Raw genomic sequence first — 22,898 nt, 5'->3', positions numbered from 1 at the left:
AAAACAAAACACAAACAGTGGATATCGGGATAGAAAAGTAGAACAGAGCAATTAAGACTGGCCTGAGGCTGGGCAGCATCAGGCTGGGGGATGGTGCTCTTGGAAGCTAAAGAACCTGATGCATGAACAGAAGAGCTCCAGATCGGATACCCAGCCCCACAGTGTGCCTGTAACCCAGTAAGACACTGCTGAGGAAGGGGCTGACCCGAGATCTTTTGCCAAATTAAAGAGCTATGAATTCCAAGAGAGATGCTGTCTCAGAAAATAAGGAGAAAAGCAGTGGAGAAAAAAAGCACCCGCCATCAACCTCCACATACAAATGCCCAAAATGTCATAGGTTCCTACTATAACTGCAGGTGCTGTGGCTGAAATGTGCACATACCACACACACTAATTAAATACAGCCTTGTTCCTTCTTTTCTTACAGACAAAGACACAGAATGTTAACACCGTTCTCAGCTAAGCAGTAGCAGGAATAAAAATCAGTGACACACCATTCTGCCAATGACTTCAATGCACTTAAACCATAAGGTCAAGACACGGCTGACACTGTTCCCTCTAACCTCCTCATCAGATTGTACTGCTGATAAACACTTCCCAAGAAATCCCATTTACAGTACTAATACAAAAGTTCTGTGGACCACCTTAACACAACTAAAATTTTATATTTATCTGAAAATACAGCAAGGAAATGAACTCAGCTTAGGAAATTGTTCCTCCTGATTAATAATACTACTCCTAACTCTTGTTTCAATAAAAGTTAGATTTCCTGCAGTTTTTAACTAGATTTTTATTACTTCTTTAGGTTCAGTCTTCACTTACATCCACAGAAGCACATGTAACCCTTCTAAATAATCCTTCTAGACTGGAGAAGTCACGGCTGGCTCCTTACCAGCCACTCTTCCTTCATCTCTGAGCATGTGCACACCACAGAGGAGAAAGCTACGTCTACACTAGCATATGCAATTAATTATCTCCTTCAGCAAAACTGATAATAACTGGACAAACTCACGTCAACTCTGTCACACTCTTTTATTTACTCAACCTTAGAGATCCTTCTTTCAATCAGAATATGCTGTTTCTCACCATTTTAAAAAGAAAATAATCTAGACCTGTTGACTCAGATACCTGGAAGTAGCCATTTACCTTATTTCCAACAAACCAATCAGTGCTGGTATGTGTTTTTAGAAAGTACACAGAAATACAGCAACTAGTTTGATTAAAAGAAACAATTTTACAATACAGTACTTCAGTAGGTTGAAAACAGTTATACCAAGAGTCAGTTATAACCTTGAACATTCTACCATTCTACATGTATTTATAGAAAACAGGCTCTTTTTATTGGCTGAAAAGTGATGGTTTGAACAGTTATTTCAATATACAAATTTAGTTTCTTTTATTTTGATTTCTTAAAGCATACTGAGGAATAAAAGGTCCAGGCTGAAATATCACTGCCAAACAAGTTCATCAAACCCAGGTACAGATGATGCAGGAGTTTTTGACTGACAGGCATTCCTTTCTTGACTTCCACCATGAAGTCTCTGATGAGGTAGCAAGGCAAAGAAGTTAAATCTTTCCCCCATCTTCTGAGGATTCATTAACATATCATACCCTTGAAGTAACTGCTGCTTCACAGATGGGTCGTCCACTTTATCCAAAAGAACCTGAAGAGGGAAAGGTCTTTAACAAAAGTCAATGAAGAGGGAGTTCCCCGGTGCACAGTACAAGCTATTCCCCAAATTTGATCACAGCGTGCTTATAACTGAAGGATGCTGCAGTCCAAATGCATGTGCATCTTTAGGAGGTATCCCAGATTATTTGCTCTGTAACAACACTTAGGCATCCTTGAAAGAGGAATTATAAAATTTATACCCATGAACATGGTTTTCTTGGGAGCCTTAACCTCATATAGAAACTTAGAAAGCAGTGCCACTCCGTAGCCTTCACTTCTGCAAAAACTCCCCCAGGGCTGCTCACTATACCAGTATTAAGCCATAGAGCTCAATTTTAAATTATCTTTGAAATGAACATATCTATTATTAGATAAGCCATTACCTTCAACCGGACATCAATGCCCATGTTTTTTAAAAATGTCCGTTGTTGTACTGGACCTAGAGAGGCTACTTTTCCTTGTGCCATTCTGCGCAGGAAGCTGAAGTCCACATCAGCTGTCAGGTCTGCTGTCCCAGGAGCAATCAAAACATCATGAAGCTGGTGTCCGCAAAACCCCTTGGACATAAACAATAGTTTTTACTCTGTTTTAGTTAATATTATAGAGATTAAAGAAAGGATATCCTACTAATCCAGTTTTTACATTGTCAATGTTAAGAAAAGTATGGCCTAAGTCTGTGGTTTAAACTCCATGCAATGGTACTGGCATAGAAACAGAAAGGAGGATCAATGGAACCGAATAGAAGACCCAGAAATAAACCCACACACCTAGGAATACTTGATTTTTGACAAAGAAGCCAAAACCATTCAATGGAAAATAGAAAGCATCTTCAACAAATGGTGCTGGTCTAACTGGATGTCTACATGAAGAAAAATGCAAATAGATCCATATTTATCACCCTGCAAAAAACTAAAGTGTAAGTGGAGCAAAGACCTCAACATAAAACCAGATACTCTAAATCTGTTAGAAGAAAAAGTGGGGAAGAGCCTAGAACTCATTGGTACAGGAGACAACTTCCTGAACAGAACACCAACAACACAGGCTCTAAGAGCAACAATCAATAAGTGGGACCTCATGAAACTGAAAAACTTCTGTAAAACAAAAGACACTGTCGTCAGAACAAAATGACAGCCTACTGGGAAAGGATCGTCACCAACCCTATATCTGACAGAGGGCTGATATCCAGCATATATAAAGAACTAAAGAAGTTTAAAAGCAATAAATCAAGTAATCCAATTAAAAATGGGGTGTGGAGCTAAACAGAATTCTCTGTAGAGGAATACAGAATGGCAGAGAAACAGAGATGTTCAATGTCCTTAGCCATCAGGGAGATGCAAATCAAAATGTCTCTGAGATTTCACCTTACACCCATCAGAATGGCTAAGATGAATAACTCAAGTGACAACACATGCTGGAGAGGTTGTGGAGAAAGGAGAACCCTCCTCCATTGCTGGTGCAAATGTAAACTGGTACAACTACATTGGAAGTCAGCCTAGCACTTTCTCCGACAATTAGGAATAGCGCTTCCTCAAGATCCACCTACACCACTCCTAAGCATATACCCAAAATTTGCTCAAGTACACAACAAGGACATTTGCTCAACCATGTTTGTAGCATCTTTATTTGTAATAGCCAGAACCTAGAAACAACCCAGATGTCCCTCAACGGAGGAATGGATACAGAAATTGTGGTATTTTTACACAATAGAATACTACTCAGCAATCAAAAATGAGGAAATCATGAAATTTGCAGGCAAATGGTGGGATCTAGAAAAGATCATTCTGAGTGAGATATCCCAGAAGGAGAAAGATACACATGGTATATACTCACTCATATAGTCCTATAAGATATGATAAACATAATGAAATCTATACACTAAAGAAGATAAACAAGAAAGAGTACCCGGGGTAGGATGATCAATCCTCACTTAGAAAGACAAATGGGAGGTGCATTGGATGTAGGAGAAAACAAGTAACAGGACAGATGCCTACCGCAGAGGGCCTCTGAAAGACTCTACCTAGCAGTGTATCAAAGCAGACACTAAGACTCATAACCAAACCTTTGGAGAGTGCAGGGAACCATATGAAAGAAGGGGGAGTTTGTATGACGTGGAAAAGATAGGAGCTCCACAAGGACCAAATATATGTGGGCACAGGGGTCTTTTCAGGGACTGACTCCACTAAGGACCATGTATGGATATAACCTAGAACTTCTGCTCAGATATAGCCCGTGGTAGCTCAGTAACCAATTGGTTTCCCATAGTAAGGGGAACAGTGACTATTTCTGACAGGAACTCAATGGCAGGCTCAAGGGAGGATCAGTCCTGTTAGGCCACAGAGGAGGACTTTGCAGCCAGTCCTGAAGATACCTGATAAAACAGGGTAAGAAGAAAGGGGAGGAGGTCCTCCCCAATCAGTTGACTTGGTAAGGGGGAGGGAGGAGATGAGGGAGGGAGGAAGGGTTTGGGAGGGAATGAGGGAACGGGATACAGCTGGGATACTGAGTTAATAAAATGTAACTAATAAAAAAATAAAAAGGAAGATGGCGGCGCCGGGACGACTCTCATTCTGACCAGCAGCACAGCAGGATCAGCACAGTGACCAGCAATCAGAACTCGCGGCCATAAAACACAAGTGATTGTGTTTTCCAGGTGAGAGGATACCCCACGGTGGGGGATTCAATCAGCTTTAACTCACCCGGCTAAACCAAGGAAGAGATCCCGGTTCCGCTAGACGCTTGGTCGCCAGCCCAGAGCCACAGGCCAGCATGCTCTGATCACTGTCCCAGACTGAAGTGTGGGCACCACAACATCACAGACTACAATTTCCAGTCTAGAGATAAGCCCACGGTGCAGGAAACGATTGGGACCAACCTTAGGTCACCCAGACATCCCCTGGAAAAGACTCAGGTTCCGCGGGCGCCACAGGAGCCAGCCCAGAGCCTGAGCCGGGGACCCAGGCGCCAGCACAGAGCCCTGCCTGTGCGCCTGATTCGCTGCCCCACATAGAACTGTGGGCCCCAGGGCACCAGAGACTGAGTTTCACTGTCGGGTGCAAACCCACAGGGAGGGAAATGGCTGGTCTGATCTCAGAGCACTCAGCTGATACCACCACCCCAAAAAGGTCTCAGGAAAAATTACTCAGCTTAGGCAGACGCCCAGACCCCCAAAGGCCAGAAAGGCAGAGCCACACGCATCTGTGCCTGCGGGTTCTACTCACCATCCCAGAGAGAACGGCGGTCCCCAAAGCAAAGACTGGATGTCCCTGGCAGGAGGAAACCCCACAGCAGGGGGATCATCAGGTCTAACACTCAGGACACCCAGCACCAAAAGAATTTCTGGATTCATGCAGACTCTAGGCTCTAGCCATCTACTGCAGGCAGGAGCACTGTGCTCACCCGCCATTATTGAGTACCAATAGGGCACTGGGGCACACAGCTGCATCCTCAGACCTACAAAAGCCAGAGAGCCATTACAGCAGCCCTCAGATACTGTGCCAAGGATCAACCAGTTATCCCTAGCTAGACTAACAAAATTGGGAATCCCTGCTCCTTCAAGAGGGCTGCACCCAAAAATTACACCTTAAGAGCAACAGCTGCTGCTCACTAAATTCAGAGCAAGAAACCCAGCAGCAGGACAGCCATCACCAGGACCTCTCCTGATGAGAGGAGAGCCTTCCTGAATACCAGTTACCACACAGGTCCATATACCTGAAGTGAACTGTGACAATTCCTGAGAAGCACCACTGTTCAGCTGACCATACCCAAAAAGCAGAGAACTTCAGATCCCTGCCAAGTGGATTCTCCCCGCCCCAGAACTCAGCAGGCACCACAAATTAACAGACAACACCTGAGACAGAGAGATGGGTAGAGGCCAGCGAAAAAGCACAACCAACAAAAGGCAAAACAACATGGCATCCCCAGAACCCAGTTATCCAGGGGCATGTAGCCCTGGACACCCTAACATAAGTGAAATTCAAGAAGATGACCTTACATCTATGCTAATGAAGAGGTTAATGGAGGAAGTAAATAAAATTCGTAAAGAATTAGGGGAAGATATAATAAAACAGATTATGGTCATACGAAAAGAAATACAGGAAGATGCAGCCAAACAGTCTGTGTCACTGAAAGAAATAAAAGAAACAGAGGAACGTTCAAACAAACAGCTGAAGGAATTGAAGGAAAAACAGGAAAATACAGTCAGACAGGTGAAGGAAATCAACAAAACGGTTCAAGATCTGAAGATAGAATTGGAAGAATTAAAGAAAACACAAACGGAGGAAATCACGGAGAGGAAGAACCTAGGAAAGAAAATAGGAACTACAGAGATAAGCATAACCAACAGACTACAAGAGATGGAAGAAAGAATCTCAGGTGTGGAAGATACAATGGAAGGAAATCGATGTATCCGTCAAAGAAAATAAAAAAATCTAAAAAATTCCTGACACAAATGCCGGAGCCAGCCAGCAGAGTTGAACGGTTCTTGAGTTGGGAGTGAGGATTAAAATTAATAAAATAAACACACAGCACACAGGAAACTTTTTAAAGGTCCAGACTCGAGAGCCATGGCAAAAAGCAGGCTGCTGCAGCAAGCAGTGCCAGCAGCAAGCCTCAAGTCTCTGCCTGCCTCCTCTGCCTCCAGCCCTCTTCTCTAGCTCCTCCCCTCTTTCCTGTCCTCTGGCTCCTCCCATTGCACAACATTGTGTCTAGTTGCTTATTTGTGTCCTGTTTACACAAGAGTTGAGACAGGATGCTTGGAGCATCATCTTCAGCCTTCTTCTGCAGTAACTGTCGGCCTGTCTTTTTATTGTAGAGTTTCTGAGCCAGAGTAGCAACATCTCAGAACAATGGTTAATTTCCACAAGGAGTCTGAGGAACAGGTGTGATCCTCACAAGCTATCCTACCTGCAGTCAAAAACAAAAGGAGATGGACTTGCAAATTCTACCCTGCCTTTAGAGAAGGTCCGGTACAAGCAGTCTCTCCACTGAGATTTAAATATCAAAGCCGGCCACTTGGAGTCACGGCTCCCAAACGACACACAAACCATCCAAGAAATCCAAGACAACATAAAAAGACAAAACATAAGAATAATAGGAATAGAGGAAAAAGAAGATTCCCTCCTCCAAGGCCCGGAAAATATTTTCAACAAAATCATTGAAGAAAATTTCCCAACTTAAAGGGGAAGCCTATAAGAATACAAGAGGCCTACAGAACACCTAATATATTAGACCAGAAAAGAAAATCCTCCCGCCACATGATAATCAAAACAGTAAGTATACAGAACAAAGAAAAAATACTAAAAGCTTCAAGGGAAAAAGGCCAAGTAACGTATAATGACAAACCCATTAGAATCACACCTGACTTCTCAACAGAAACTATGAAAGCCAGAAGGGCCTGGAAGGATATAATGCAGACCCTAAGAGAACACAGATGTCAGCCTAGGCTACTGTACCCAGCAAAACTCTCAGTCCTCGTAGACGGAGAAAACAAGATATTCAATGGCAAAAACAAATTTCAACAATACCTACAAACAAATCCAGCATTACAGAAGATACTAGAAGGAAAATACAACCCAAGAAAACTAACTACTTTCAAGAAATCATAGGAAATAAATAACCTCACTACAGCAAAACAAAAGTAGCCAAACACACAAACACACTACCATGGCCAACATCAATATCAAAGGATCTAACAGCCACTGGCCATTAATCTCCCTCAACATCAATGGACTCAATTCTCCAATAAAAAGACACAGGCTAACAGAATGGATGTGTAAACAAGACCCAACAATCTGTTGCATACAAGAAACACACGTAAATCACAAAGATAGACATTACCTGAGAGTTAAGGGCTGGAAGACGGTTTTCCAAGCAAATGAACTCAAGAAGCAAGCAGGAATAGCCATCCTAATATCTAAAGTAGATTTTCAACCAAAATCAATCAAAAGAGATAGAGAAGGACACTTCATACTCATCAAGGGAAAAATCCACCAGGATGATATGACAATCCCGAACATCTATGCCCCAAATGCAAGGGCACCCACATTTGTAAAAGAAACTTTAATAAAACTTAAACCACACATAGACCCCCACACATTAATAGTGGGAGACTTCAACACCCCACTCTCAACAAAGGACAGGTCAACTAAACAGAAATTAAACAAAGAAACAATAACTCTGACAGAGGTCATGAATCAAATGGACCTCACAGACATCTACAGAACCTTTCACCCAAACACAAAAGAATTTACCTTCTTCTCAGCACCTCATGGAACCTTCTCCAAAATAGGCCATATATTTGGTCACAAAGCAAGCCTCAACAGATACAAGAAGATTGAAATAATCCCTTGTATTCTATCTGAGCACCATGGACTAAAACTGGGCCTCAAAGACAAAAATACCAAAAGGCCTACATACACATGGAAACTGAACAACTTGTGTCTAAATGACAGTTGGGTCAGAGAAGAAATGAAGAAAGAAATTAAAGACTTCCTAGAATTCAATGAAAATGAAGGCACAACATACCAAAACTTATGGGACACAATGAAAGCAGTGCTAAGAGGAAAGTTCATAGCACTAAGTGCCTTCAAAAAGAAATTTGAAACATCTCATGCAAGCAACTAAATGGCTCACTTAGAGCCCTAGAAAAAAAAAGAAGTAGACACACCAAAGAGGAATAGACGGCTGGAAATAATCAAACTCAGGGCTGAAATCAATAAATTAGAAAAAAAAAAATTCAAAGAATCAATGAAACTAAGAGCTGGTTCTTTGAGAAAATCAACAAGATAGACAAACCCTTAGTCAAACTAACTAAAAGGCAGAGAGAAACTATCCAAATCAACAAAATCCGAAGCGAAAAGGGGGACATAACCACAGACACTGAAGAAATCCAAACAATAAGTAGGTCTTACTTCCAAAGTCTATATGCTACAAAATTTGAAAATCTAAATGAAATGGACAATTTTCTTGACCAATTCTACATGCCAAAGCTGAATCAAGACCAGGTAAACCATTTAAATAGTCCTATATACCCTAAGGAAATAGAAGCTGTCATCAAAAGTCTACCATGCAAAAAAAGCCCAGGGCCAGATGTTTTCAGTGCCAAATTCTACCAGACCTTCAAAGAAGAGCTAACACCAATACTCTTCAAACTAGTCCATAAGATAGAAACAGAAGGAACACTACCAAACTCATTCTGTGAAGCCATAGTCACCTTGGTACCTAAACTTCACAAAGACACAACAAAAAAAGAGAACTTCAGGCCAATCTCCCTCATGAACATTGATGCAAAAATACTCAACAAAATACTTGCAAACCGAATCCAAGAACACATCAAAGACATCATCCACTATGACAAAGTAGGCTTCATCCCAGGCATGCAGGGGTAGTTCAATATACGGAAATCTATCAATGTGATCCACCACATAAGCAAACTGAAGGAGAAAAACCACATGATCATCTCCTTAGATGCTGAAAAGGCATTTGACAAAATCCATCTTCCATTCATGTTTAAAGTATTGGAGAGATCAGGGATACAAGGCACATACCTGAACATAGTAAAGGCAATATACAGCAAGCCTATAGCCAACATCAAACTCAATGGAGAGAAACTTAAATCATTCCCACTGAAATCAGGGACAAGGCAAGGCTGTCCACTCTCTCCATATCTTTCCAACATTGTTCTTGAAGTCCTAGCTAGAGCAATAAGACAATTGAAGGAGATCAAGGGGATACAAATTAGAAAGGAAGAAGTCAAAGTATCACTATTTGCGAATGATATGATAGTATACCTGAGTGACCCCAAAAACTCTACCAGGGAACTCCTACAGCTGATTAACACCTTCAGCAAAGTGGCTGGATACAAAATTAACTCAAAAAAAAAAAAAAATCAGTAGCCTTCCTGTATACAAAGGACAAAAGGGCCGAGAAAGAAATTTGGGAAACAACACCCTTCACAATAGCCACAAAGGACATAAAGTACCTTGGTATGAACCTAACCAAGCAAGTCAAAGACTTATATGAAAAAAATTTCTAGTATCTGAAGAAAGAATTAGAAGAAGATATCAGAAGATGGAAAGATCTCCCATGCTCATTGCTTTGGCAGGATTAACATAGTAAAAATGGCCATCTTACTAAAAGCAATCTACAGATTCAATGCAATTCCCATCAAATTACCAACACAATTCTTTACAGACCTGGAAAGAAAAATTCTCAACTTCATATGGAACAACAAGAAACCCAGAACTGCTAAAACAATTCTCTACAGTAAAAGATCTTCAGGAGGTATCTCCATCCCTGATATCAAGCTGTACTATAAAGCAACAATACTAAAAACTGCATGGTACTGGCATAGAAACAAACTGGTGGATCAATGGAATCGAATAGAAGACCCTGACATAAATCTACACGCTTATGTACACCTGATTTTTGACAAAGATGACAAATCCATTCAAAGTAAAAAAGACAGCATCTTCAACAAATGGTGCTGGTCTAACTGGACATCTACATGTAGAAAAATGCAAATATATCCATACTTACCACCCTGTACAAAAATAAAGTCCAAGTGGATCAAAGACCTCAACATAAAACTAGACACACTAAACCGCTTAGAAGAAAAAGTGGGGAATACCCTTGAACTCATTGGCACAGGAGACAACTTCCTGAACAGAACACCAACAGCACAGGCTCTAAGAGCAACAATCAATAAATGGGACCTTATGAAACTGAAAAGCTTCTGTAAAGCAAAGGATACTGTCCTCAGAACAAAACGACAGTCTACAGATTGGGAAAAGATCTTCACCAACCCTATATCTGACAGAGGGCTAATATCCATTATATATAAAGAACTAAAGAAATTAAACAGCAAAAAAAAATCAAGTAATCCAATTAAAAAATGGGGTACAGAGCTAAACAGAGAATTCTCTGCAGAGGAGTATCAAATGACAGAGAAACACTTAAAGAAATGCTCAACCTCATTAGCCATCAGGGAAATGCAAATCAAAACAACCCTAAGATTTCACCTTACACCCATCAGAATGGCTAAGATAAAAAACTTAAGAGACAACACATGCTGGAGAGGTTGTGGAGAAAGGGGAACCTCCTCCACTGCTGGTGGGAATGTAAACTTGTACAACCACTCTGGAAAGCAATCTGACGCTTTCTCAGACAACTAGGAATAGCGCTTCCTCAAGATCCAGCTATACCACTCCTAGGCATATATCCAAAAATTCTCAAGTACACAAAAAGGACCTTTGCTCAACTATATTTATAGCAGCCTTATTTGTAATAGCCAGAAGCTGGAAACAGCCCAGATGCCCCTCAGTGGAGGAATGGATGCACAAATTGTGGTATATCTACACAATGGAATATTACTCAGCAATAAAAAACAAGGAAATCATGAAATTTGCAGGTAAATGGTGGGATCTGGAAAAGATCATCCTGAGTGAGCTATCCCAGAAGCAGAGGGATGCACATGGTATATACTCACTCATATAGACATATAATATAGGATAAACCTACTAAAATCTGTACACCTAAAGAAACTAATCAAGAGGAAGGACTCTTGCTAAAATGCTCAATTCCTATCCAGAAAGGCAAAGAGTCTGGACATCAGAAGAAGGAGAAAAGAGGGAACAAGTCAGGAGCCTGACACAGAGGACCTCTGAAAAGCTCTGCCCTGCATACTATCAATGTAGATACTGAGACTTATGGGCAACCTTTGGGCAGAGTGCAAGGAATCTTAGGAAAGAAGTGGGAAACAGTAAGATCTGGAGAGGACAGGAACTCTATAAGGAGAGCAACAGAACCAAAAAATCTGAGCACAAGGGTCTTTCCTGAGACTGCTATTCCAACCAAGGACTATGCATGGAGATAACCTAAGACCCCTGCACAGATGTAGCCCATGGCAGTTCAGTATCCAAGTGGGTTCCATTGTAATAGGAACAGGGACTGTCTCTGACATGAACTGATTGGCCTGCTCTTTAATTACCTCCCCCTGAGGGGGAAGCAGCATTACCAGGCCACAGAAGAGGACAAGGCACCCACTCCTGATGAGACCTAATTGACTAGGATCAGAAGGAAGGAAAAGGGGTCCTCCCCTACCATGGACTTGGGGAGGGGCATGCATGCAGAGGGTGGAGGAAGGGAGGGATTGGAACGGGAGGAGGGAGGGAACCATGGGGGGAATACAAAGTGAGTAAAGTGTAATTAATAAAGAAAAAAAAAAGCTGAGGTCAGCTGAGCCAGTGGGGGAAAAAAATTTTTTTAAAATAAATAAATAAAAAGGGAAAGGAAGGGAGGTGTTGGGAGAGGAGGAGGGAGGGAACTAGAGGGGGAATACAAAGTAAATAAAATATAATTAAAAATAAAAAAATAAGGCAAAAAGAAAGAAAGGAAAAAAAAAAAACCTCTGCAATGACATCCTTTCTTCAAACAAGGTGGCATGTGGAAAACCCAGTAGAAGCTGGAGTGCCTAATGATGTTACCTTTAACAGAAAGTTATTTAACATCCCCATTAGTGCTACGGGTGGGCGAATTCTGATTATCAGAAACTAAGTAGTTTACAAAGCCTGTCACCACCCACAGACTCTCAAAACCACCTAAGAACATGGTATGTGCTCAGTCCAGAGCTGCTTAGCCATAATCCTGGAGGAAAGGCTAAGAGCATCATTTTTAACATATTCTTCCAGGTGAGAATTCTTTTTTTGTTTGGTTGGTTTTGGTTTTTCAAGGCAGTTCCTCTATGTAGCCCTGGCTTTCCTGGACTCCGTCTGTAGAACAGGCTGGCCTCGAACTCAGATCTCTGTCTGCCTCTGCCTCCCAAGAGCTGAAACTAAAAGGCGTGTACCACCACTGCCTGGGAAGAATTACTAACAATAAAGTTAGAAACAAAGAACCACTCATCTAGAAAATGAATAATAGCCTCTGACTAAATTATATCTATTACTGTGATAATATATAATAAATATATTTCAATTAATGAATATTTAACATGATTAGTCATACATAAAGAACATTCTGTTAAAATAGTTTGCAGTAGCTAGGTAATGCAAAGTAACTTTTTTTAATGAAGGAAGGGTTGAAAATCTTTCCCAAAATGTGTATGCATATTTAGGCTTGTGCTAAGAGTGACTACATGATTCAGAATCTTAGGAGTAATTATAACAGCATAATTTATACTAATTTTAAAAATGGATACAACAAAATCAGAAACCATAAAAACCAGGATAAGATAACTCTTCAATGAACTTCAAATCCAGAAATGAAATTCTGATAAAGCATGCCCCTGTGTGATACCTACTCGGAAGGTATCTGTCTTTGTTCCATCGTGACCATAATCGACAATCAGGGCAGCACCTCCATTTAGTGCAATGCGCTGAGAAAGCTCCTGGATGATGACCCCTGCTTCAGGACATACTTCCACATGGTCCCTTTTTTCATCATGCTGGTGAGAGGAAAGTTAGACTCAAAATACATTGCTCGAAACTGTTTCCTTCGGGTTTTCACATTTCTGCAATGACCATTTCTCAGTTAAAATGAATTCAACTTGAATATGGTCTGGCCAGTGTCCTTGGTTCTTTCCTGCCAAGTTTGCAAACATTGCAATCCTTTATATATTTAAAAAAAAAAAAAAAAGTATATGTACTCTGAACTTCCCACATGGCCAAGTGCCATATAATCATATAATTTTATTATAAAAACACTTTCCTATGTTAACATATAAAAACATAGTTCATTGGGTTGAATGCATGAGGCAATGCCTCCTGCCTGCCTAAAACAATACCTAACGTTAACAGGGACTCAAAAAAAAAAAACCACTGTGAAAAGTAACACTCATTGAATCCAATGAAATCAGATCTTGTTCAGTCAATTGTGTTACCTGCTGGGGAGGCAGAAAGCATTCAGTGGTGTCTTATATCTTCAAGCAGCAGCTTATAAACTAGCAAAAGCCTTGTAAAATTTGCTATTTTCGTGTTCATTATAAAACCCTCTGTCGTTTACTCCCTCCTGACGCCCTGAAAACAAAGTAATGACCTACAGTGGTATCTCTGCTTGTGATGGGGCACACAAAGGAGATGTGGAGTCAACACTTAGTTGAGGGTTGGACCTTAGCAATTCTGACTGCTCAATGGCAGACACGTCTTTGTGTTCTCCTAAAACAATGTCTGTAGTGAGGGTTCAGCAAAATTTCATTCTAATGATCTTAGAGAAACCAGTGTAGCTATGAAAAATCACAAAAGTCTGTAGTGAGGAGTCAGTAAAATAATAAACATTTAGCCCTAATGATCTTAGAGAAACCAGTGCAGCTACAAAAATCACAAAGCCAGACTCCTTAGACATCTGCCAGCAAGCCTGCTGACACCCGTACCACCACAAACTAAGCTTCATAATGCCAGGTGCTACCCCTATGGGTAGCAAATGGAAGGAGATTACAACACTCTTAAGTGAATATGCTAGTTAAATCAAGAACTGAAAGAGGCCACACTAGGGCCAGGGTGACTCCAGGGAGGAGGCAGCTCTTTGGTACCCTTAGAAATATGTTTGTCATTCAGGCAGAATTACATAGAACATGAAAAAAAGCTTCACGGGTGTTTAGTCTAATATTTTAACTTATATTTTGTGAAGAAAACAGATTTATGTTTTTAAAAATGGAGAACTTTAGGAAATTCTTAATTAACTTCTAGAAAATAAAGTGGTTTTCTGGGGTAAAGAAGAGAAAATTACTAGGAAGCTCAAATATTCCTGAGAAGCTTGTGCTGTTTGGGGACCTTTAAGCACAGCCCTGGAGCTAATGGGATGGTTCAGCACTTAAGGTCACTGAATGTTCTTCCAGAGAACTTCCACTCGATTCCCAGCACCCACATGGCAGCTCACAATCATCTATAATTCCACTTCCAGGGGAACCAACACCCTAACACAGACATGCCGCTGAAATGCCAATACTTGAAATAAAAATAAATCCTTTTTTTTTTTTTAAGTTAAGCACAGTCCCAAGACAAAAGTAAAAAGCTCTTAAGAGCAACAACAGATAGCAGTAGCTCATCTGTTCACAGTGAGGGCTGAGAGGTAGGTCTGGGTTCAAATATAAGCCAACAGCTGTGCTCTTGCCCAGTGATGATACGATTGAGAACATACAGAACAAAACATGATGCTCTGGAACTCCGCCACTGTGACTGTCACCACAAAGCACCTCATGTGCTCCAGCTTCCCACTGGGCAACTAAGAAGACAGCCTGGACTACTGCAGCAGCACAGGCCTAGAAGAAAAACGCACATTCATACTTGTATAAAGGCTTCTGCTGGAGTCGCACCAGGCGCCAGGACGAACCTCAGCTTATCAGGAACTTGTGGGTCAATATCAACAAACACTTCTCTCCATCCCTTTGCTGTTTTCTAAAAAAAATACATAAAAATAAAGGTTTGCAAGATCTTAAAACATGATGTTCTAACGAAGAAACAACAAACAGAGCTACAGAAAACAAACGGCACTGGGCTGCACAGAAATGGAAGGCAAACTCAGCATGAGCTGGTGCTTCTGTGACAAATGACTCCATGAGACGACTTACGCTTAGCCTCGGAAGTTGCCATAGAGGCAGCCAATATCCAAATTCTCAGGGAAAGGACAGAGGAAAATTTTGGTCTTTGTAATCTAAAGACTTGCCCAAATAAATCCTTTGTGACATGTACAGTCATTCACCATCCTATGTTCCCTTATGTCTTCACCCCAAAACTAAGAATGTAGAGCAATTTTTCCAAGAGAATAAAGACTGGATGATACTTCACTTTTGCATCTCAATCGTATTCATGAAAACCCCACAGAATGCTAACTTGAGCAAGCAGTGGATAAGCGTTGTGAGTTCATGAGTATAGCTTTAATACCCTTGGTTAATCATAAACCTGGCTTTTCCATCAATACCTGAAATTTATGCACAGGAAGAACATCAAAAAACTCATGTGCGAGATAAAAGCTGTATCCTGTGTAAAAATACAAGAAGAATCAGTGATTCAGCATTTCAAAGCAACTCTATTGAACATTAACCATGAAAAGAAAGTGGCCATTTCTTCAGCACTGGGGCTGGGGTGCTTCCCTACTATCATCTGTGGCAGTGTTTCCCACTTTCCTAAAGCTGTGACCCTGTGACAGCGTTGTCAAAACTCCCAAGGCGGTCTTGACCCCCAGACTGAGAACTGCTGCTCTGTGGAAAACTCACTGTGAACAGCATACAAAGACAGACCTGCTCCTCATTTTGCACATAAGGACCTGAGAATGGAAATACTGCCATCATCAGCTAAGCCTTCTAGTCATCACTAGGCCTAAAAACAATGAGACTCAAATTTGTTACCTGGAAAGGAATATGAACTTCATACAATATCTGAGAAAGCTGAGGCCAGAAATGGCTTTTGGGTTCTTGAAGATTTTGACTCCACACCATCAAGGGCTCCTAGACTAGTACAAGGGAGGTTTACCACCACACCTTGCTTGCCTTAGGGCAGGTAAAGATTTTCACGAGATTAAGAACACTCTCTTCAGCCTATGCTGCTTTGGGCCATTTCATCACTGGTACTACCTAGCTAAAGTGACATACTACAAAGTACAGGGGAGATTTCTATAAGATGATATGAAATCCACTGTTCCTTAATGTGAAGCAGTCTTTCATTACAATGTTCTTTGCTAGAAAAAGAAGTGTCGGCTATTCTCTGCAGACACAGGACTTGGAAGTGGTTAACTGTTAGACTAATACAAAGCCAGTCAGCTGTCACAGCTGCGATGAGTTCCAACAGTGTAAAGCTATACCTTTAGGAACATCCTTCAGGTCTCGGTACCAGGAGATTGGAATCCCAGACTTGGTGGCAGCTTTCATGTACACCAGGGATTCAGCATCTGTCTCCAAAGGGACTTTCTCCTCAGTCAGTGTCAATGCTTGGATTTCACTTAACTTTTGGCTCACCTCTACTAGGTGTATTGAAAAGTCACAGTTTTTTAGCACAGACCCAAGCTGACTGAACACCTAAAACAAAAAAGAAAAGACGACTGTGTCTTAGTTACTGTCAATTGCTGTGAAGAGACACAATGGCCAAGACAACTTAGAAAAGAGAGCATTTAGCTGGGGGCTTCATTCTAGTTTCAGAAGGTGCGTCCATGACCATTATGGTGGGGAGCATGGCAGCGGGCAGGTGGACGTGACGCTGGAGCAGTGGTGAGAGCACATCTTATCCACAAGTTAGAAGCGGAGAGTGAGACTAGGCCTGGTATGGGCTTTGGAAACTGCAAAACCCATCCCCAGTGATACATCTCCTCTATCAAAGCCACCTCCTAATCCTTTCCAAGACATTTCTACCAACTAGGGACCAAGCATTCAAATATATGCGCCTATGGGGCCAAACCACCACCACTGGCAAACATGTCAAATAGACAGAGGTTTCTTATGGCTCACCACAACCATTTAGTCACCTCACAACGGAGTATTTGCTTTTAGAGATTTACCCTGACCCAAGTAACATATGAGGATCACACCTGTAAGAGTTAATAACCATCATCTATATAAGAAATTAACTACAACATGGCTTCCTGATAACAATTGACTATTAAAAACAGAAAAGATTTAGCACCCACACAATGTTTCAGATCGAGCAATCTAAAAAAAGTCCAAGAAAATAAAATAAAATGCATTACAGTGTTGATTTTATAAAGCCTGTGTCTACTCAAGAAACCTGTCTGGGAACATGACACAACTGTATCCTCAGAACCAATGGCACCAGTGACTTGACTGGCCCTGGGGTTAAAACACATTTTCAATTTTCCCTTAACCACACAACAACAGTTTTTTACTTCTGAGAACACACAGGGAAAAAAGAAAACACACACTCATCTTTTAGTGATTCGTTGACACAGTTGCCGCTTGTTATTCCCTTGACTTTTGAAAATGTGCCAATATAGACTGAACATCTGTATTGTTTAGTTGGCTTTTCAGTTCTGCAATCAAACTATATATCAAACTATATATAACATATTTATATGTGTGTGTGTATATATATATATATATATGAAACTTTCCAACAGTAACTTCTTTCAAAAGGTCAATTTTAAAATAGCCAGAATTCTTTGGGGGCTGCTTTTTGTATACTTCCCCCCACCCACCCAGGACTGGGATTAAAGTCATACATCGGCACTCCCAGCTAAGAAAATAAAAAGAACTGTCAATCTAAAAAATATGTAGAGCTTTGGAAACCTATTAAGCAGGTTTTTTTTCTATTTTTTTTAATGTAATCAGGATTCTTACTTGTTATTTTAAAAACTTTTCCTAACTCCAAGCAAAAATAAATCATTTATCAAAAAATTAAATCTAGGCCAGGCATGGTGGCCCACACCTTTAATCCTGCCACTTGGCAGTTCAAGGCCAGCCTGGTCTACAAATTGAGTCCAGGACAGCCAGGTCTCTGTTACACAAATAAATCCTGTCTCAAAAAAAGAATTAAATCCATAAAGATTATTTTCTACGTTAAATTGCCAAAAAAAAATAACATAAAAATTAGCTTCAAAAACATTAGTGACTTTCAAAACAGCAAAAGCTTTAAGTTTAATAAATATTATTGCATATCCCTTTAAGATATTTTTCCAAAGTTCCAGGTAAAATGACAGAAAAGAACAGTAAAAGAATATTTACCTCTGGGCTAGGGAGATGCTCAGTTGGTAAAGAGCCTGCTGTGCAAGCATGAAGCCCTGAGTATACGTAGACCATGCCAAGAAAGAAAAAGAAGAGAGAGACCTAGCGGCATACACCTTTAATCCCAACCCTAGAAAAGCAGAGGCGGATCCTGGACACCTTTCCAGTCATCAGACTTAGCAAACCCCCAACTCAATGGGGGATCCTATGTCAAAAAATGAGGTGAAAATCAACAGAGGAAGACACCTGATGTCAGCATCTGGCCTCCACATGCATGTTGACATGTGTACACACTCACAAATATACACAGGCATGTATACACACCACAGAAATGGGACACGAGCAGGCCTTGAAAGTCACTATCCCCAGCTAACCACTTCCTGACTTTCCTTTATGAATTAGATAACTAAATATATTTGTGTCAACACATACCAATTGTTTTCCATCCACTCATTTGAAATTTTACATTAAAATATGGATTTTTTTTCATGAATTGCTAGTGTTACTCAGTAGTGGTGCATTGTGGGCATGGCTGGATTCTGACTCTCACAGCACGTGACACCCCACTACCACAGTTGCCTGCTTCATGTTCCCACTGTAGGCCTTTGGGTTGCTTCCAAATTTTTGCTATTCAACACAGTGCTGCTACCTTCTTGCTTAGTCTCCTGGTATATATTCACCACTTTCTCTAGAGTGTGTGACTAGCAGTAAAATTATGCCCCATATAGTATAAGCAACTCTGACACAGATACCCAGTAGCTAATCTGGGTGGCTGTACCAACTTCTATGAGAATTGTCATATATATGAGTCTATGAGAATTGTCACTCCTCCACACAGCCTCATTTTCACCATTGGCAGGGTCCTATCACTTTCTAATTTTTTTCCAGTCTGCTAATTTTACTTTTTGTTTACCTGACTACTAAAAACTAAATGAATTTTTTTTCATTAACCATCTGGATTTTTCTCTTTTGTGAAGGAGCTGTTCATATCTTTGAACTTTAATCTGTTATATTCTTATTGATTTTAAGGAGTTCTTTATATATTCTAATTACTATTGCCTTGTTGGTTATAAATATTGTCATAATACCATCTTCCAGTCTGTAGCTTATCATTCTACAGTACCTTTGAAAAACAAAAAAAGTCCTTATTTTGGTAAAAAACATTATGAGTTTTAATGTAGTTGAAATTATTAATCTTTCCCTTTTAGTGTCTGCATTTTATATTATTGAAAGACTTTAGCCAAGCATGGCACAAATGCCTGTAATCCTCAAGCATGGCACAAACACCTATAATCCTATCACTTTGGAGGGAGTAGCAGAGTTTGAAGCCAGCCTCATGTACCTAGCAAGGCTCTCTCAGAAAAAAGAAAAAAAAAAAAAAAAAAGCAAAACTAAAGTTTCCCTACTCAAAAGATAGAGTCTCTCCCATCGCTCACCCAAATATTTTGTATTTTTAGCATGTACATCATTGCTCCAGTTTTTTAAGCTTACAGACAATGATAAGTAATGAACCATTACATTACTCTGACATTGTATTTTAACTGACAAATTTAAGATTTAGGAAGTAGGACTGAAAACCCAGAAGATCAATGTAATTTGCAAACTCAGTCAAAACCAGAAAGATTAACCTAGCTGACTTAGAAACATTCTTTAATACTCACCCTCAAAATGTCTCCCATGAGGGTGCCCCGGCCTGGACCCAGCTCTACCAGCTGGAAAGCTGTATTTTTTCCAGAGGTCATCCATTCACTAACAAACCATATCCCTATTAGCTATGAAAAGAAAAGACATTAAAGCATTATAGCATATAACTCTACATATGGGCTAGAGAGATGGCTCAGAGGTTAAGAGCACTGACTGCTCTTCCAGAGGTCCTGAGTTCAATTCCCAACAACCACATGGTAGCTAACCATCTATAATGAGATATAGTGCCCTCTTTTGGCATGCAGACAGAACACTGTATATGTAATAAATAAGTAAATCTTAAAAAAAAAAAAACTACATATGTACATACTTTATACCAAAAAGCAAAACTTTTGTAAATAATTCTATTCATTTATTAGACATGCATTGATACATAGATACACACACATACTGGGATTCTCCTGACACACACTGTAAAGGAAGCTTATTACCAGAGCAAATGGTAGTAAGCCTGTCTCCTCTATAAAAGGCCCCTGTGGCACAAATAAGCAGTCACTTACAGAGAGGTACCAGCATTTGGATACAAAAGGACATAGGAACTGCAATTATACCATTTCTTCTTACTCATGATTTCCATTCTTACATAACCCTTAGGTATAATTAACATCTCTCAATGTGTTCTTTTTTCCCCTTTTTCCTCTCCCTTTCCAATCTCATATTTTACATGGTTCTCTTCTCAAACCTTTTCTACCTTCCTTTCCCTTCATATCTTTGAGTTTTTCAAGTATCCCCTTCACCATTCCCTCTAAAAGTATCAAGTTATATATTTTTATATAATATACACAGAGCACCACCCCCACCCCCATAAAACACTACTGCAGACCAGCATAGCTTGGTCTGCTCTCAAGTAGTTATGGCATTCCAGTCTCCATGTTGGGTATTACCTCCCCGAAGATTTGACTTAGTTCAGGTGACGTAATGAAGTCTCCTTTTTCTCCTAGCATATCGTGATGCACGTAATATCCCTAATTTTAAAAGAGGAAATGGAAAAGATTAATTTTCAGATAAGGGTTTCAAAACTACTCCTCCAAAAGTGTTAAGTAATGCATACAGTGATGTAACTACTTACTGACAAAGTTCTCTCTTCTGAGATAACTGGGATGAAGACAGAGTCTTTACCTGCATTTTATATGGTAGCAATCATTTTGCAAAACTCACAGACGAACAATCCCTCAAGCAGAAGGGCTGGGAGACACGCACTGTTCAGCCCTACACTCCCCGCCCTCTCCCACTTCCCACAGTCCAACCCGGTAAGATTCTAATCACCCTTTCGGCCTCCTCTCCCAAATTAGTCTTGCCTGTTGGTGATACTCAAGTTTCTCGCTTTTTCTTGACTGTGGTGCAACTTAAATAAATGTGGTCTGTGTGAAAATCCATCTGGGTGTGTATGTGTGTGTGTGTGCGATCCAGCCAACTATATACCAGTGACTTATAAATGTGTGTGTGAGAGCCATCCAACTATATACCAGTGACTTATGTTCTCTTCACATGATTAATGTATTTCAATAAAAAAGGTGGGTTTAGCCAGGCACGGTGGCGCATACCTTTAATCCCAGCACTCAGGAAGGCAGAGGAGAGTTCGAGTCCAGCTTGTTCTACAAAGAGAGTCTATGACGGAAGGGGGTGGTTGGGGGGAGGCTTAAAAAATGGCCCTGCTTGTCTGTATTTCCCTGCCAATGCAAATCTCACTTTCTTCCCTTCTTAGTTTTCCCTGGCATCCTTACCCACTCAGTCTACTCAGATACCATCTTCACTGACCCCTCTCTCCTAAGACTAGTACTTTTTTTTTTTATTTCATTACTTTGATTAGGTTTAATTATTTGGGAAGAAGACCATGCTGTTATCTTCGTATCCCAAGTTTTACCATAATGCTTAACTTTCAAGAAAGACTCAGTAGCTCTCAGGCAAAGCTTTCTTATAGCCAGGCAGGTGGAGATCACCTCAAATCCCAGCACCAGGAGAGTAAACTGGAAGATGCTACAAGTTCAAGGCCAACCTCATATATTTATCATTTCTTTCCGTCTGGGAAATGCTCAATCCAGTTAGAAAATCATCTTTCCTTTAACTCATAAAATTGCAACTAAATTCTGTCACCTAACACAGCACGAATCTGTCCTGACCTCTTTATTGGCACTGCCCTTGAATTAACGCAGCCTGATCAACTGATAGATTAAACCATATTCTAAAGATTTCAGAGATGACTCATGCTCTTATATTCTCTGCTACTTGGTCTCAGGACCTTCGGGGTCCTCTGCGTACACACCCTTCGTGGCTCCAGCTCCCTATGTTTACCTTGACTGGGTTGGTTAATACCTCCTTCATGTACTCGGCCACAGTGATGGGACCTGTAGACTTTATTTTGTACATAAGATGCCGCTGCATCGGTGTCACCCGATTGCTTTCTTTCGGCTCATTCCCGGAGCTGAAGCATTTCCCCCTCCAAAGACAGGGAATGCCTGAAAAAGACGATTAAGCACTCCGCATTAGAAATGTCCGTTTCATTTACACGCACAGCATGCAGCCTAGCGGTTGCAAGGCAGCCTTGCTCATCACTAACTTCTTCCCCAACGTCAGAACCCGATGGAGGCATGCACTGGGCCCACAGGACCACAGAACCAAGTCTTTCCGCCAACTGGCTTCGACCCCCATTCCAGCCCCAGGAAGCAGCCGAGGAACCAAGGAGCCGGCCACGCGGTTTCCATGGAGACAAGATTCCGCAAGGAGGACTCTCACCAGTGCGAGCCACGCTGCGTCTCACTAAAGCATTCATTCTTACCACCCGAGTCCAGACTCCGCCCTAGGGGCGGAGACGAAGGGTATTTCCTGACTCTCCCGGTCCAAAGGAAGTTCGTTACCGGAAAG

At 40.9% G+C, this 22,898-nt stretch overlaps 1 protein-coding gene across 1 annotated transcript; it reads right to left on the bottom strand.

Annotated features, from left to right (window-relative positions):
- Window positions 1-1,018: 1,018 nt before the first annotated feature.
- Ndufaf7 (NADH:ubiquinone oxidoreductase complex assembly factor 7) lies at window positions 1,019-22,826 on the bottom strand. The gene is made up of 10 exons (XM_055618625.1): window positions 22,770-22,826; window positions 22,329-22,492; window positions 20,921-21,001; window positions 19,994-20,104; window positions 16,463-16,676; window positions 15,584-15,642; window positions 14,950-15,060; window positions 12,969-13,112; window positions 2,056-2,229; window positions 1,019-1,664 (listed from the first exon to the last, which is right to left on the bottom strand). The coding sequence occupies exons 1-10, from the start codon at window positions 22,804-22,806 to the stop codon at window positions 1,449-1,451; spliced, it is 1,311 nt and encodes a 436-aa protein (XP_055474600.1). The 5' UTR covers window positions 22,807-22,826; the 3' UTR covers window positions 1,019-1,448.
- Window positions 22,827-22,898: the final 72 nt, after the last annotated feature.

Source organism: Psammomys obesus, unplaced genomic scaffold (assembly GCF_907164565.1).
Source record: "Psammomys obesus unplaced genomic scaffold, mPsaObe1.curated_primary_1811, whole genome shotgun sequence".
Lineage (NCBI taxonomy): Eukaryota > Metazoa > Chordata > Mammalia > Rodentia > Muridae > Psammomys > Psammomys obesus.
The sequence above is the reverse complement of the archived record's forward strand: the minus strand, read 5'-3'. Positions and strand labels throughout refer to the sequence as shown.